The sequence below is a fragment of the Sciurus vulgaris genome, assembly GCF_902686455.1.
Source record: "Sciurus vulgaris genome assembly, chromosome: 15".
NCBI classification, from domain to species: domain Eukaryota; kingdom Metazoa; phylum Chordata; class Mammalia; order Rodentia; family Sciuridae; genus Sciurus; species Sciurus vulgaris.
In genome coordinates this window covers 83549152-83565791 of record NC_136476.1, presented here as the reverse complement: position 1 = coordinate 83565791, position 16640 = coordinate 83549152, and the positions used below count along the sequence as shown (strand labels likewise).

At 55.9% G+C, this 16640-nt stretch overlaps 1 protein-coding gene and 1 long non-coding RNA gene across 2 annotated transcripts in view; one reads left to right on the top strand and one right to left on the bottom strand.

Annotated features, from left to right (window-relative positions):
- Positions 1-10774, bottom strand: part of DNM1 (dynamin 1) — a 40705-nt gene extending 29931 nt beyond the window's left edge. The window contains 1 exon segment of the mRNA XM_079113438.1: positions 10484-10774. Coding sequence (XP_078969564.1) covers positions 10484-10644 — 161 coding nt within the window. The 5' untranslated portion in view covers positions 10645-10774.
- On the top strand, positions 8145-16486 carry LOC306645528. The gene is made up of 3 exons (XR_013759682.1): positions 8145-9998; positions 12367-12466; positions 12706-16486. It is a non-coding gene; the product is annotated as an uncharacterized lncRNA (long non-coding RNA).
- The last annotated feature ends 154 nt before the right edge of the window (positions 16487-16640 follow it).

Below are 16640 nucleotides of genomic sequence, written 5' to 3'. Positions count from 1 at the left end.
AGGACATCTGTTCTCACTGAGGCTTCAGTAGGCGTGGGGGCCTGGGGTCCACCTCTTCCCCACCAGCTCCTTGCCCAGCAATACCATAGCAACTTCTGTTACCATGGAAACTGCAGGAGGGGCTGGGAAGGATGGGACTCCCCACAGAGAGTCCCCCACGCAGAAACAGGGACCTTCCCTAGAATTCCTCCCCAGAGGCCTCCCCTTGAGCAGATGGGCCCACCACGAGGGTGGAGGTCTCTGAGGTGCTAAAGAGGGGGTATGTGGAACCCAGGGCCCACCCGGAGAGGGTGATGGATGCTCAGCAGCCTGGGCCAGCCTGCCCCACATCACTGCCTCCCTGGAGCTTCTTCAAAGGACAAGCAGCTCATGGGCAGCAGAGATTAGAGGGCAGGGGAAGAGTCCCTCCTCTGCAGGGTGGGCAGGGGAATGCCAGGTAGGGAGGTGTCCACTGCTCTCAGGCCCAGCTGCTCCCATTGAGGCCCTGCATCAGAGTTCTCGGGGCGGCTTGTCAAAATGCACATTCTCCAGACACAAGGCAGAATCTGAATTCCAACAGCATCCCCACATGATCGTCGTGTTCTCGATCAAGTTTAAGGTTCACTGACTGGGCAGATGCCCTGGACTGGAACCCCACCTCTGCCCTTCCCCCGCGGGGTGCACTCGGGCAAGGGCAAGTTCTTCCACTCGCCAGGCCTCAAGGTCCTCAGCTGTAACCGGGCGCCGTGAACACACACCTCACTCCGCCGCTGGAGGCTTCACGAGCTCCTTCACACCAGAGCTGAGCCCAGGCCTGCTCAGCAGCTGGAGTGAGCTGCTGAGGAGTGTCCCCTGACCTCAGCCCCCAGGGGATGATCCCCAAATCCCATAGAACCTCCACCTCACTTCTTCTGGCCACCAAATAGACTCAGGATTCTGATCATGGAACCAATGAAATGTTAGAGGGAAACGATGGGAAATTGAAGAGCAAAAGCTTGTGGACCCTGTCCATTCCCCAAAAGCTGTCCACAAGGCAGGACTCAGGTCCAGAGAGGGCAGGGAACTGGGAGGGCACATGACGATGGAAAGGAGGCCAAGATGGGACCAGGACCCAGAGGCCAGCTTCCAGGACAGAGCCTGGCGCATGGGAGGGGCTCAGGCAACACGGAGGAGGGCCTGGCTGGGCTCCTCCTTTCCCCTGCACAAACTGTCCCATTTCAGTGTCCTGTTAAAGGCTATCAGATCCTCATGGGGATCAGGCCTGATCCAGCCTCCAGCCAATGCCACCCCTGCACCTCCTGCCCAGCTCCTGCCCAGGCTGAGGGAGGACATGTAGGTGCCCAGACAGTGTGCGGGGCCCACCAGTGGCGGCGGCTGCGTGCTGCTCCCCAGCGTGGGAAGGGTGGATGGTGGCCTGCCAACTCTCCCACTCATTTCGAGCAGATGGTGGTTTCCCAGGGAGGCCTTGCCTTGCCATCTGCAGAGGCACCTTCAAACCCAAAGCAGAGAGGACAGAATGAACACCTCTTAGGACCTCCAAATGCCACCTAGTCCCTGTCTGGACGAGCAGTGTTGCCCCCGGAGGGGGTCTGGAGAAACTGCAGCAAAGGGCTGAAGGGACCCCCCTCTCCATTCTAGGATCTGAAATTTGGGGCCAGAGCCCAGGGACCCTGGTTCCCAGCCCTGTTGGATAAAAATGACAGTGGGTGGACCCACTGGTTCTTGGGCTTTGAGTCAGGCCTGGCACTGAATGTCAAAGCCCCCACTTCGGACTTGTGTGGCAGTGAGCCCGTTTTCACATCAGTAAAATGGGCTGCTCTGAGGCTTATCTCAGTTAATGTCTGAACAAATGGCAGCCACTGTGGTGATAAGTAAAGACGCTTTGAGTCTGCAGAGAACACAGCAAGGTCAGCGGTGGGTGATGAGAGTCGGTGGGTGATGAGAGCTAGAAGGTGGGTCTCCAGGCAGCTGGCTGGCCGGAAAAGTAGGGGGTGAGCTAGGGTAATCCAGGCCAAATCTTGCCCTGGAAGTGGAAGCAGGGGCTGGGCAGGCTCCAAGATGCCCTCTGAAGCAAGCTGGGCGTGGCAGCAGGTGGGCCAAGAAATACAGCAGGAGCGGGTGAGTCTGCCCTGGGCGACAAATTCCTCTCTGTTCCCACCGTCCCGGAGGCCCACATCACAGCTCATGAGTTCCAAGCTGAGGTTTAGCTATTTCAAAGCAGTTCCTTGATGATTCTGACGGTCCCCAGAACAGGGACAGGGCCGCAGCCAGCTCCCAGCACTCAGAACATCCCTGCCGCCTGCCAGGGAGCTCCCCACCCGCAGCCTCGCTGGACAGGCATGGGGACCAAGGAACAGAAAGCAGAAGTGTCTTGCCCCGAAGATGTGGTCAAGCTGGTGAGGGCGACGGGTGGGAAGGGTACCCGGGCTCTGGACTCCAGGTCCTGTGCTCTCTCCTCAGCAGCCATATCCCCACCAAAGAGAATCTAGTAACTTTCCTTCCTCCTTCTTCCCCTTCTTTCTTTCCCTTTCCTTCCTTCCTTTCATCCTTCATTGATGTTCTTTTCTCTTCCGTCCTTTCAAGTGCTGATGGCTATATATATATTTTGGTAGGTACTTTAAAAAATTTTGTCCTAATTAGCATACACCACAGTAGAATGCATTTTGACACATTGTCACAAACGGAGCCTGACTTCTTCTTCCTCTGGCTGGACACGGTGAAGTTTGATGGCTATATTCCCAAAAAGGCAGACGATTTCTCTTTTGTTCCACATTTAAAAAATCATATGTTCTCCATTTGAAAAAGTTCAGAAGATACATAAAATACTTTAGAAATAACCAACCCATCATCCCAACACTAGGGGATAACCTTTCTAAACACTTTATTATTATTATTAATCATAATAATCACTGATGGATTGCTGGCTGTCGGCCAAACTTTTGCCAGGGGCTTCGAAGTCTACACCATCCTGAGATTTCTTTGCAGGGGGGTGTGAGGGGAATGGAAATATTCTAAAATTAGACTGTGACGATGGTCACAACTCCATAGATGTACTAAAAATCCTTGAATTATGCACTTAACATGAGTGAATCTTATGGTATATAAATTTTTTATTACACTGCAATAAAGCTGTTTAAGGAATCTGCATCCTCTGGATTGATCCTCCAGTGGCTGTGTAAGGTTGATGTGATCGGTTTCTCCGTCTCACAGGGGAAGAAACTGACACTCAGAGAGACAAAGTCACGTCATGTGCCCCTGAGCTGGGCTCCTATCCACATTTTGGTGGCTTCTTGACTCACTAAGCAGCACGCGGGGGCATCCCTGAGCCATTCAATCTGGAGCTACATCTGGATTCACCAGCAGCTGGATAAGGAGCCCCAGTTCTACCACAGAAGTGCACCCCTGGTCCAGGCCTCTGTTTTCCCATCAGTGAAATGGGACACAATGTAGTGGCTCCCTCTTGGCCTCTAGAGGGGATGCCCTGAGATCTTGACCGTGGAAGGTTTAACAGAGGCTCCCGCTGGGGCACCCAGTCCCTGAATTCTGGCAGGCCCTGGGGACCTGCTTTGTACTCCCTCCAGCTGGGAACTCAGGAAGCAGGTGAGCATGGTTCACCTGCAGAATCCTCCTCCTCGTCCTCCTCCTCCTGGCTAGTGGCCTCCTTTTCCCTGTGCCGAGACCAGATGTATCTGAGCCAGAGTGATAAAAGAATAACATGGTAATAAACAGATTAGATATGAGCAGTAACCATGGTCAGAGCTGCTGTCTGCCAGGAGCTGTTGGCATCCTAAGAGGAAATAGAGCCCTAGCTCACATGAGGAGGGTCAGTCATGGGGGCAGTGTGAGCAGGGAAGGCACCCCGAGGGGCAATGGCTGATAAGAGACTGGAGGAAGGAGCCAGCCAAGTGGGGAGACGAGGGGCAACAGAGGGAGAGCGGGCACCCAGGACCAGGAGAAAGGGCTCCTCCTGCTCTTCCCGTGACTGAGGCCACTCAGGGGGGGCAGCTGCTCAGGGGAACACAGGGCGGGGGCACCAGGACGCAGGGGCCTAACTCAGGACCTGGGGTCTGGTTATGAGGACAGGGCCTGCAAGGAGGCTTCAGGCAGAAGAGGTTTGACTGGGGGGCTTGGAGAGTCCCCACGGTTGCGCAGAGAATGGATTGGGAGGGGAGAGAGGCACTGCCACAGAGGCTGAGGGGATGCTGGTAGAGGTCGGGAGGTGGGTGCACGGGGGCAGGAGACTGGACCGGACAGGCAGGATGCGGGGAGGTGGGTCCCGGTGCCTCTGGCCAGGGCATCTAGAAGACCGTCCTGAATATCTTCCCAACCTAATATTCCTTTTTTTCCTGTTGCCTGTGATAATTCCAGGTTGCTGGAACTACTTCTCCAGATCATTCTTGGTTCTTAACCAGACCTCATTCCGGGAGTGGGCAAGAGTGCAGAGACAGCGGGGTTGGAGGAGAAACGGGGTGGGGCGTGCAGTGTGGGGTGTGGAGCCCGGACAGACCCCTGGAGAGGTGTGGCTGGGAGCAGGAGCCCTTGCCAGTCCCTGTCCTCTCTCTTGATTTAATCACCACGGGACTTCAGACAAGTTCCCTGCCCTCTGTGTGCCACGTGGCCATCTGAAAGCCTGGATGTAGATGCCGAGAAGACAGCGAGAAGCACTGTCTTCTTTAGACATGGGGAATCGAGGCCCTGATTCTGGGTCACACTTCAGGGGTCCCGCTGGACTCTTTTGGTTTCACCCTCCCTGACGGGCAGGGGGCTCCCCAGGGGCCAAGAGAAGGTGGACAGCTAGAGCCTGCAGCCCCTCCCAGGCTACCTTGGGAGCCTGGGGTTCCCTCTCAAGCAGTCCCCAGCCCACGTCTGGGGTCTGCCTGCCACAAATGGACTTTATTGCAGGGGGCAGTGCAGGGCCAAGGAGGGTCCTTCCTGGGCCCATGAATGGAGCTGAGAGGTGAGGGTCAGGTGAGTGCTGGGGGCTCCTCGTGGTGCAAGGTGGAGAGAGAAGGGACAGGGCAGCCCAGGGACAGGGGCCATCTGTCCCACACCGAGGGAGCCCACGTCCTAAATTCAAACCCAGCCTGCCAGGTGGTCGTGAAGGTGTGTTGGTCCAGGTGGGAGAAGGGAACGCCTTGCATTTGGCAACCGCAGTGTGATCTATAGCTGGCTCTTTGGGACATATGGCACGTGGGCCTCCATTTCTGCTCATGCCCACGCCTGACAACACTGTGCCCATGACTGGCTCCTCTGCTGCTGCCCTGCCCGCCTGCCTGCGCCCCTCCCCACCCTCTGCCTTCCTGCCCTCTGACCCCAGCCAAAGCCTGGGAAACTCGGTCTCCTGGCGCCGGGATCGGATGCTGTCTGCCAGGGTCACCTTTCATTCCTTGCTCCTCTGAGCCACCAGGAAGGAGGGGGTTTGGGCAGGAAGTCCCCTGGCTCGGGTGGGCATATTTCCTTAAGTCTAGCCCCAGGCATGTATTCTGCACGTGGTCCACGGGCAGCATTGCTCAGCATGTGGCAGGTGGATGCTCCAGGCCACCCAGAGATTGGCGCCCAGGGCAGCTGCCACAGCTCCAGGGGAAGGGATGACTGTCCTGCCTCCCTGACTTTCTTAGTCTCGCCCACGGCCTCTGTTCCCCACTCAGCCGCACTGCCCTCCGTCCTTCAGCAGGGTCCTCAAACCCACAGGCCACTCCCTGCCACGGGCCAACCGGGCACCTGGGGTAGTTCATGCGGGCTTGCGCCAACCCTATCCTCAGTCAGGTGCAGCCTCGGTGCCACCTCCGGGGGCCTCCTCTGACCCCCCAGACCACGGCTTCTCTTCACCGCGAGGCTCTGGCACTCTTCATCCACACACGACAGACCAGGGAGCCTGGTGCTCTCAGCTGGGACCCTCCTGAAGCACAGCCGTTCTGCCCTGTTCTCGGCCTATCCCTGCGGCCGGGCACAGTGCAAGCATCAAGGAAATATCCGCTCCTTCTCTCCCCTCCAGATGATGACACCCTGCCTGCGATGCCCGTTAACCCCCCGCCTTCGTTGGCCTCAGTCTCCAAATCGGAGAAACAGGATCACTAGCACGTGTCCCAAGTGTTCGGGGAAAGCAACAGAACTCAACAGCGGGGTGTTTCCCAGGAGGAGGGCCAGGCCCTCAGAGGCCAAGGCCAGCACCGAGCCCACAGGGGAAGCAGCCTGGGGACCGGTGGCAGGCAAGGAGCCCAGGTGCAGGTAGGCAGCCACCTAAAACCCTGGCCCAGGTAGCCCCTTGAGCCTGGGAAGAGGTGCCCGAGGGTCCCCTCCCCACCCTGGATGGAGATGGTCCCCACCCCAACCATGGGCACCTCCCAGGCCAGACTGACCCCAAGGCCTTGCCTGCCAGGCCCAGGCAAGAATGCAACTGGCATGTGCTCCACGCTAGGCCCTCCTGGTTCCATCGAGTGAGGGGGGTGTTGTCACTGTCCCCATTTTACAGATAAGGAGACAGCAGCTGGCGGGGTTGGAGAACACGCTGGAGCTGCTGGTAAGCAACAGCGGCCCGCCCTGCAGGCCCGGCTCCCGCCCCCGGCGTCTCCCTCTCCCCACGTCCCCATGGCCTCAGCCTCCAGGGCCGGAGAGTGGAGGGTGGGCACAGCTCATCTGCCAGCCTGCCTGTGGAGACACTGCCTCTTGGCCCCGGAGGAGTGCTGGGGGAAGGGCGCAGGGAGCAGAGGGACAGCGGTCAGGCCCTTTGGCCTAGGGCACCTGGCATCTGTCCACAGACTGCTGGAGGGTGCTGGGGTCCACGACCACTCCTCCCTCCGACTGCATCACCCCGATGAGCTCATCTGCGCTCACGGGTTTGATCCCTACACCAACAACTTCCGAATTTCCATTTCCAGCGCGCCTCCCCAGCTCCCTGACACCTCCACGGAGGAGTCTAATGGACACCCCAGGCTCCATATGTTCAAAACCCAGCCCTCCTCCTCCCCGGCCCCAATCTGCCCCGTCACCGGATTCTTCCTGACTCCATTAATGGCCTCTGCCCCCGCCTGGGAGCATGACCCTGAAGTCATTTCTTTTGATTTTGGTACCCGGGATTGAACTCAGGAGCACTTTGCCACTAAGCTACACCCTCAGCCCTTCTTTCTTTATTTTGAGAGGGTCTTGCTGAGTTGCTTGAGGCCTTCCTGCGTTGCTGAGCCTTGCCTCCAACCTGTGATGCTCCTGCCTCAGCCTCCAGAGTTGTCAGGATGACAGGCCCCGAAGTCATCCTGATTCCCCTTTCCTACCCTCTGTCCATCCACCACAGACCCTGAACCCCACCTTTCCCACCAGAGCTGCAGCCCTGCCGAGGCCCTGCCTCTTGCCCATGAACAGCTACCCTCTCGCTTTCTCTCTTCTTGCCCTGTCCCCAAGTCACACACTTGCCAGAATCAGCCCAAGTCGCTCCACTTACTAAAAGCGTCAAAGAATAATGAGAACCAACCCACACTCCTCACTGTGGCCAAGGGCTCGGTGGACCTGGCCCCTGCCTAACTCTTTCATCTCATCTCTCCTGGATGAGCACGCACCAGCCACCATGCTGCCTTTCATCTTCAAACTGCACCCAATTCTTCCCTGCCCCAGGGCCTCTGCATTTCTGTTCCCTGGCCCAGAGTTCTCCCCAGTTCTCACTCTAGGTGTCGCCCGCCCCTAGAGGTCTTCTCTGCCCTCCCAACACTGGCCACATCCTCCAATTGCCTTTGTCTCTTCTTCCGCAGAATCCCTGGCACCAGGGCACTGCGGGTGCTCCAGGAATGTTGCTAAATGCCCCGAGGAGCCAACCTCCATTTGCCCTTCTGTGAAAGGGGAGTGAAGACTAAGGAGCATAGATCCAGATGAGTCGTGGCGGGTGCCGCGCGGCAGCTGGGCCTCCTTCATTGCAGAGTTGACAGCACGGTCCTCCTGGGTACCAGGAGCCCAGACTGGCCTACTGCAACTGGTTTCCTCCAGTGTGACTTCCACTTCCTCTCCGTGGGGTGTTAGCTCCTGGGAAGCCCCAGGAGGCAGAGCTACTGTTTCCATGCTCACGGGTCTAGGGACCCAGCCCTCGGTGGAGAGGTCAGAAGCCTACCAGGAGCAGGCAGGGCTGGCGGGGCCCCACTGAGACTCAGTTTCCCTGCCTGTGCCCCAGCACTGGCCACCTCTCTAGCTTTCAGGAAATCACAATTTTTCCCTCCCTCCTCCACATTCAGAGGAGTGCTCCTCCAACTCCCTGGGCCTGTGTCCAGGTACCCTACACATCTTTCTGTAGGGATCATGGCCAAGGGCATTGGGATGCCGAGGGCAGCAAGAGGGCTCAGGCCTCCTGGAGCAGAGTCCACACCTTGTTCTGCCGCTGGACAAGCAAGCAGTTGCTAAATCTGCTGGGGCTGGGGCTGGGCTGGGCTGGGGCTGGGGCTGGCCCACTGCCCAGTGGACTCCAAGAGGCAGGAGCCAGGAGCAGCACACAGATTCCCAGCTAAGTGACTGTTGACACCTTCCTCCCACATGTTTACAATAAGGTCTTGGCACCCGCAGCCACCGGCCAGGAAGGCAGGGCCAGCAGTTGCCAGTGTTCCCATTCCTCAGATAAGGAAAATGAAGTCCACACACCTGCCCGTTCCCATGCCCAGTGCAGGGACTGGCCCTCAGAGTCTGCTCTTGGTCACAATCAGGAACCAGGCCTTCGAGTCTGACATGTGCTGCCCTTCCTGAATGTGACCTTGGCAAGGCATCTACTTAACCTCCAGGGTCTCAGTTTCCCTACCTGGAGGGTGGACTTCACATGCCTGCCTCCCAGAGGCTGCTGTGAGCCTGTGAAGGACTCAGCAAGTGTGGGGTATGAGGGAGGGGCTCTATGGAGAGGAGCTGAGGTCCCCGACTCTACACCCTTGCCCAGACTGCCCAGCCTGGCACAGCAAATATTTAACAACGAGAGGTAGAATATGGTTTGTACACTGTAAAGTGCTGGACACCTGGGTACCGTTGTCTCCAGGGGACCCTCTGCCCCTAACCCTGTGTGCAGGACAGGGCTGTGGGGAAGGGGCTGACTATGTTCCTCAGCAGCTCTGGGTCACATGATCTGAAGGGGAGTTCTGCAGGAGCTGTCCTGGAGACAGAAGGCCTCCCTCTGTGCTGGCCAGATGGGCATGTCCTGGGAGAGGGGTACTTTCCAACATCCCACGACACATCACTCCACTCAGGTCCTCATCCTGTCTCTCTAGGGTTGGCTGTGGTCTTCCAGGGACATTTGAGGGGCAGGAACAACCATCCAGTCCATTCCAACAGTTCATACTAAACATGTGGGAACTGAGGGTCGGAGAGGGCAAGTGACATGCCTGAGGTTTCACAGCAGAACCTGGATGTTACCCTGCAGAACTACTGTCCTTCTGGGTGGAGGGGCCCCTGCCTCCCTTTCCCACATGCCAACCACTTCCTTAGCCATGAAGGTCATTGGAAGAAAGTGAGGGTTCCTGGAGAGTGGAGAGAGGTTGATGATGGAGGGGAAGGTCAGTGTCAACTCTCCTGCCTCAGCCTGCCCAGCCCCCCATCTGCCTCCTGCACCAGCAGAATCCTCTCTGCTCCTTCTCAGCACCGGAGAGTCATCTCTATCTTCTCAGAGGGAGGCCTGGGGTGTCACGACCCTGCCTGCCCACCTTGATCCCAGGACCCTTTGTCTTTGCGGGTGCTCCCCACTCTGTCACCTGGCCCTCCCAGCGCCTTGTGGGATCAGAGGCGGGAGGGGGATTAGGTTCTGCAAATGGCTCCCCCTCCCCGCCATCCTGCCTCCGGTCTTAGTCATCTCTGCCCTCCGCTGCCTTCTCGCTCCATCACAATCGCTCCGCCAGGCCTAGGGCAGGTCGACGCTGAGCGGCGCCCCCGACCCAGGGGCAGCGGCGAGGCCGGGCCGGCCGCTCGGAACGGGATCAGAAGTGTCTCCTCCTCCCCTTCCCCTCCTCGTCCGCAGCCCGCGCCTCCCCCTCCGCCGCTGCGCACGGATGGCGGCGGGAGCCGCAGAGGTGTGTGTGTCAGCGGGGCGGCTGTGCGGTCCTCGAAGCCCAGGGCTGCGTCCTCCTCCCGGAGCTGGGGAGGTCGCCCGTCAAGGCCCAGGGGCTGACCCCCGGGAGCCCAGGGTGCGAAGGGGCGCTGCCCGGGGGTTGCTCGTTCCTAGGGACTCCCGGGCCGAAGGCAGGCGCGAGTAACGCGGCCCCCTGGGCGACCGTTTGGGGCTGGGGGCCACCGGTCCCCGGGCACAGCGCGGTCCTCCCTGAAGGATGGGGCGGAGGAGGGGGCGTGATCCCGCGGCCGGCGGCTGGACGACGTCCGCAGACTGGGGGGGCCACTGCCGCCCAGGGGCTCGCGCGGTGGGGGAGGGCCGCCTCCCTCGGCAGGGGGTGGGGGCGCGCCGTCCGCCGGCGCAGCCCGGGGGCTGGGAGGTCGCGGCGCCGTCGGAGCCCGGGGCCCCGGGGGGCGGGGGGCGCGCTCGGGGGCGCGCCGCTCCTACCTGCCTACGAAATTCTCAAGCACCGAGCTCTTGCCGGCGCTCTGGCCGCCCACCACCGCGATCTGCGGCAGGTCCAGGTCCGCGTTCTGGCCGATGGCGGAGAAGGCATCCTGCAGCCGGTTGACCAGCGGGATGAGATCCTCCATGCCGCGGTTGCCCATGGTTGCGGCGGGCCCCGCGGGCTGCGATCCGGCCGCCGCTCCCGCTCCGGCTCCCGCTCTCGGCTCCGGCTCCGCCGCTGCAGCCGCGCGCCCCGACTGCGTGCGCCGCGGGCCCCCCGCCCCTCGGGGATCCGAGCGGAGCGCCGCGTCGGGAGGCCACCAGAGGGCGCCCGCGGCCCTGCGGGCTGGCGGCCGTGCGCAGGCGCCTCCCGGGGTACTATGGGTGTTGTAGTTTTCTCCTTCTGCGGATTTTGGGGCGCTTTACCAGTGTCGGGGGTACAGATGCTGCGCCGAGGATATCATTCTGGCAGTGAGCTGGATACCACCCTTAGCACTGAGCTTTGGGATGGTGGTTATAGTTGCCTTACTCCATCTTACAGTTGGGGAAACTGAGGCCTGGAGAGACTATCAAACTGCTCCAAGGTCGCAGATCCCTGACAGAGTTCCTCTTGACCTTGCTGCCTACTGCCCTAGGTTCTAGCATGCCCCTTCCTGTCTTGGCCTCATTTTCTCTCTTCCTCGAAGGAGACAGTTGGAGCATTAATTAAACAAATACTTACTGAGCACCCACTGTAAACCAGGCCCCATCCTAGGCCTGGAGATTCAGCACTGAATAAGACAGCCAGGTTTCTGACCTCATAGATCTTACATAAAGGTGTAAGATGGTGAACCAATAAGCAGGTAAGTGAAATCGTAAAAGCAGAAATCTTTCATGGGAAGAACAATGGAAGAAATAAAAGGGGCATGTGAAGAATTATCTATGATTGTGGAAAAGTCATTTTAGCCTGGAAGGAATTGGGTTCTCAAAGAAGTGGCCTTGGAGAAGAGACAGAGTAGGTCACAGGCAGATCAAGAGGAAAAGCATGCCAGACAGAAGGAAGAGCAGGGACAAAGATCCTGATGCTAGCAAGACCCTTGGGAGAGCTGGAAGTTCTTGTCCTAGAGAGAGACACCCTTGGCCTAACTCCATCAAGATGGTGGCAAAATACGGAATCAAAGCCACGACCACCATAACCCTTCCCAGCTAAATCCTTCCAGATTTAGAGAGGCCATGTGGTGCCAGGCCCAGCCATCTGCCTCTTCACTCAATTTGAACTCACCACAAGGAGGCTAGGAAGGGGAGGCAGCCTCCTCTGCTGTTTGGGGTCTCAGCAGGTCATTTCCCTGTACCGATAACAGGGTGGGGGACCAGAGCAGTGACCCATGAGTTGGAAACTGTTCAGTTTTCTTACCCAGAGTGCGTTTCTATTGAGCTAGGTGCTGTGCTAGACCCTAGAGATAAAATGGCCGAAGTCCTTCCTGCATGTGGCTTAGGGCTAATGCAAGAAAGGGATGATGCACGAGTCAGCCGATAGACATAAGCCCGCCTGATGATGACGAGCAAGGAAGCAGGTCTGGAAGCCAAGGAAGCACCGTCAGGGCAGAGTTTGTGTCGCTACCGTGTAGAGGGTGGACAGAGAAAGGGTTGGTCAGGATGGATTTGCCAGGTAGGCAGGGGTGAATGAGTAGAACCAAACCCTATGAGCCCCAGGGAGTGGGTTAGGAGCCTCAGACAAGCTGTCTGATCCAGGTCCTTCCACATCACTGAGCCTCAGTTGTGTAATCTGGATAATGGACATGGTGCTAGGGCAGAGTGCCTGTGTGGGGCAGGACCAGGGCCTGGTACTCAGGAGCCCTTATTAGGCCCCAGCTGTGAGAACCCTGATGATGATTCCTTTCCAGCCAGCTGAAGCATCAGTTCCACATACCCCACATGCTCTGAGGACCAGAGAGGGCAGAGATGGGGAGCTGGGACGAACAGCACCATTCAGTTGGGTGGGAGGTAAGTCACAGATGTCTGTCTGGAGGGGTGCTGTCTTTAGGGGGCTTTTATTGTTTTTCATATTTTATCCCCCTAATTACAATAGTGGGACTTTTTATAAAAATCAGGCTTCATACAAATATTTGAAAGCCTCAAGTCATCCTTGCACCAAGAGATTACCTAAGTATCTATGACTTAGGGTCTGTCCTTTGGATTCCACCCTCCGTATGTATTTGTTTTGTTCCATTTTGTTTTCACAGAAATTGGATCATACTAAATACCTTAGAATGCTGTATCACTGATATCATGCCAGCAGCCTCTTGGGGAGTTGGTCAGAAATGCAGTCTCAGCCCTCACCTGAGACCTGTTGCATCATGGTCTGTATTTAACAAGAACCAAGGACTCCAGGAGATTTCTGTGCACATCAAAGTTGGAGAAGTTCTGATATGTATTATGTGCAACTTGCTTTTTAGAAACATTGCGTCTTAGACATCTTCCAGATCTACCACATTCCTTGTTCATGGTTGCATAGTTTTTCACTATTTGGTGGTGCCCTGATTTTGCTCCCTGGTCTACTGAAATGACTGGGTTGGACCTGAACGATGAGTGAAGAGACTGTGTGTGGCTGCACATACCTACAATCCCAGTTACTTGGAGGCTCAGGAGGATCACAAGTTCAAGGTCAGCCTTGGAAACTTACCAAAACCCTGTCTTAAAAAAGAAAAAAAAAGGGGCATGTGGTGTTGCTGAGTGATGGAGTACTTGCCTAGCAGGTGTGAGACCCTGGGTTCCTTCTCCAGTACAAGAAAAAGGGGGTCGGGGACTACATGGAATACCACTTGGGGTGTGAAGGAGGTAGGACGCTGGGGACAGGGAAGCAGCATGAAGGTTTGAAGCCAGAAAGAAAAGATCTGAAATTTCCTGGGCAGTGTTTTCTGCACTGGGCTTAGTAGGGGCTGAAGGAGAGCCACTGCAGTGTGTGTCCCAGGCTCAGGGCAGCTGGGTGCATTAAATGAGAGTCTGAGAAATGACTCTGATCCTCCACTTTGAGTGCCCGGGAGGCAGGATTCTCTCTTGAACTCCAAAAGTTTTGACCACCAACTGTGCTGAACCGACGGCATTCCCTGGGCGTCTCCCCGCAGCCACTGTGCTGAGGGACGCACCACCAGCTTTGGAAAGAAGCCTGATTAGTTCATTTTGACAGATGAGGAAACTGAGGCACAGAAAGGTTAACGGGGGATGTGGGAAGGTCACAAAGCCAAGAAGTGATAGAGTCACGATGTGACAGAGGTGGTGTGACCCGCTGCCACGTGGTACCCTATGTCATGCCATCTGCAACTTTATAATGCACAGACCCTACCCTAGCCCCTAGGGAGCGCTCTCTTGTGAACGTGGCAGGTGCTGAAAGACACTCGCTGGTGTGGACGTCCTTATACAACTTCCGGCTCAAGCCATTGTATTCAGTGACCAGCTGCTGGGTTGGGCCTCGGAGCCGCTCCTTCATCCTGTGTTCTTCCACAGGGCTGACCAGTGGCCAGGCCCTGCTGCAATGCGGATTCACCCCACCTGTGCCACTTTCTAACCTGATGACCTCCAGTCGGTCAGTTTACCTCCCGAGCCTCAGTTTCTTCATCTCTGAGAGGGGGACAAGAATAGAACCCAATTTGCAGGACTCTGTGAGGATTCAGTGACGTCATACCAATTTAGGGAAAGCTTGGAACAGTGACTATGGAGCGCTGCAATTAGCTTGATTCAATCACAGGGGCATCGCGCCGGCCAGAGACTTCTTCAGTCTTACGAAGGAAGCGGAGGGTGTGGCTGGATGTGTGACCAGATGTGGGCAGAGAAGAGGAGGCCTGTTACCCACACATGGGTCCTCTTCAGAAGGGATGGCCCTGAGGACAGGAGGGGACCTGCCCCCGGTTGCTCCAGAAGATAGTGGCAGCAACAAGCCTGTGCACATTCTGGCTTGTCCCCACCTGTCTTCTGTCTCCCTCACCCTGTTTATTGATAGGAAGAGGCACAAGTGGGCGGCAGCCACTGGGAGGCCACGTGATAAGCATATGGTCTTCCATTTCCCCTGCCTCTTGCCTGACTTGGAGCCACTGCTGAGCACAGCCTGTTCCTGGGAATTCTGAGCTAGGGAGTCTGGTTGGGGGGCTCACCTTACTGCCATTTGGTGTGCTGTGCTGGATGCTTGGCTGGGGCTGGTCGCTACAGCGGGATGGACGCAGATGTCAAGCAGGGAAGAGCTGCCAGCATGAACACTAGCCCCAGGACAGAGGGAGGAAATCCCTTCCTGGATTCATTCGTTCACTCGCTGGTTTCATTTACCTTCCCCAGGCAACCCTGTGATGTGTAGGGCCACCCTGGTTCCCAGGGATATGGGGACAACGCAGAAGCTGCTTCCTGCCATCAAGAAGTACATGACATCACTGAAGACAGAAATAACGTGAGGTTACATGACCAGATCACAAAATAAAGCTGCCATAATCAATAGTCACTTAGAAGGTATAATGGGAAAAAGTGACATTCGTCACCATAGAAATTACAGAGGGTTAGGGGAAGAAACCTCCAAACCCATAGCACAATGTAAAGCTTCAATAATTGGAGACTTTATTTCCTTTTAAAACTGAGTAAAGATGTCATTTGTTTAACTGAAACAAATTTAATACAAAATCAGTCAAAATTCAGATGGGTTGTTGGGTGTAGGAAGAAGTTTGACAAAATTCTATCGTCTACATGAAAAATATACAGAAAATATGTGATTGGGAATCAGCAAGAATTTGTTTGTTTTGTTTATGGTGCTGGGGATTGAATCCAGGGATTCAGAATGCTAGGCAAATGCCCTCCTACTGAGTTGATCCCAGCTGAAAGATTTGTTCTTTAACGAAAGATAATGTCAGAGGCTTACACTATCAGGCACTAAGACATATTCCGAAGCTATAATCATTACATTATGTGGTATCATCATGGAAGGGGACAGGAGCAGAATAAATCTGAATATAGATCCATGTGAGTGTAAGAATTTATTTTGTGATAGAGACCACTCAAGTCAGTTGGTTCTATGACCTTGGGCTTCATCTGGGGCGCATAGGGATGAACCTCTCTTCTCCCTCCAAAGATATTCTTCCAGGGCCTTTGCCTGCAAGAGGCTGATTAAAAGCAATCAGCTCCAGTGTGCCCAGAGCACTCCCTTCTCCTATCTTGTATGATCCTCAAGGAGGCAGCATGAGATCAAATACACTAAAAAGTGAAGTTCTCGCTAACCCCAGGATATAGTTATCCAAGCCTATCATTGCAAATTAGGAAAAGGGAGAGAAAGTAAAACCCCCCATAAGCCACTATGCACAGATATTTATTTTTTCCAAAACCAAGACATAAAGTGTATGCAGTTTTGTAACCTGCTGAGTTCATGTCATATCATATATTGTGTTTACATATCCTTTGTAATTTCTGGTGGTTGTGTGCTATTCCTTAAGGGGCGAGCACCATGATTTATTTAACTGTTCCCCTAAAGTTGATTCTTTTCCAGACAGCATAAATAATGTTCTTGTGAACAACCTGCTGTTTTTTAAAAGTCTCATTTCTGATCATTTTCTTGGACTGGATTCCTACAAGTGGAGTTACCTGGTCAAAGGGAAGAACTGTGTTCTGAAATCTTGACAGAAAATTTGCAAATTGCTTTCCAGAAAAAATGAACCAACTCAGGAAGTAAGCGCTAGCTTCCTACCTTCACCAGCACCAGCATTATTTTTAGTGTTTTTACTTTGGCAATTCGCTAGTCTCTGTGCGCCAGCACCAGTGCTAGGGATTATGTTATGTAATCTTCACACTTCTCTGGGAGGGGGCGCTCATTTTATAGGGACCAAACAGACTCTCGCCTGGCCTCAAGGCTGGGGAGCCCAGATTCAACCCCGGACTTCTCCAGCGCAGTCCGGGGTTGTCAACGTGCTTCCGCCTGGTCGGCTGCCTGGGCGATCTGGACTCGCCCTTCGCTCCTTGCCGCCGCCTGCGCCGCTGTGGCAACAAAGTGCGTTTTCTAATCCACGGATTTGATGCTGTCATTTGCGGGCTTCACTCCCTTCCCTACAGTCCCCTACCCTTCTAGGATGATGCCCACCTCCTCAAAGCCCCCACCTTCCTGGATGCCTCTCTTCGCAGCAGCGCGGAAGTTCCCGGCCAGGGACCCCAC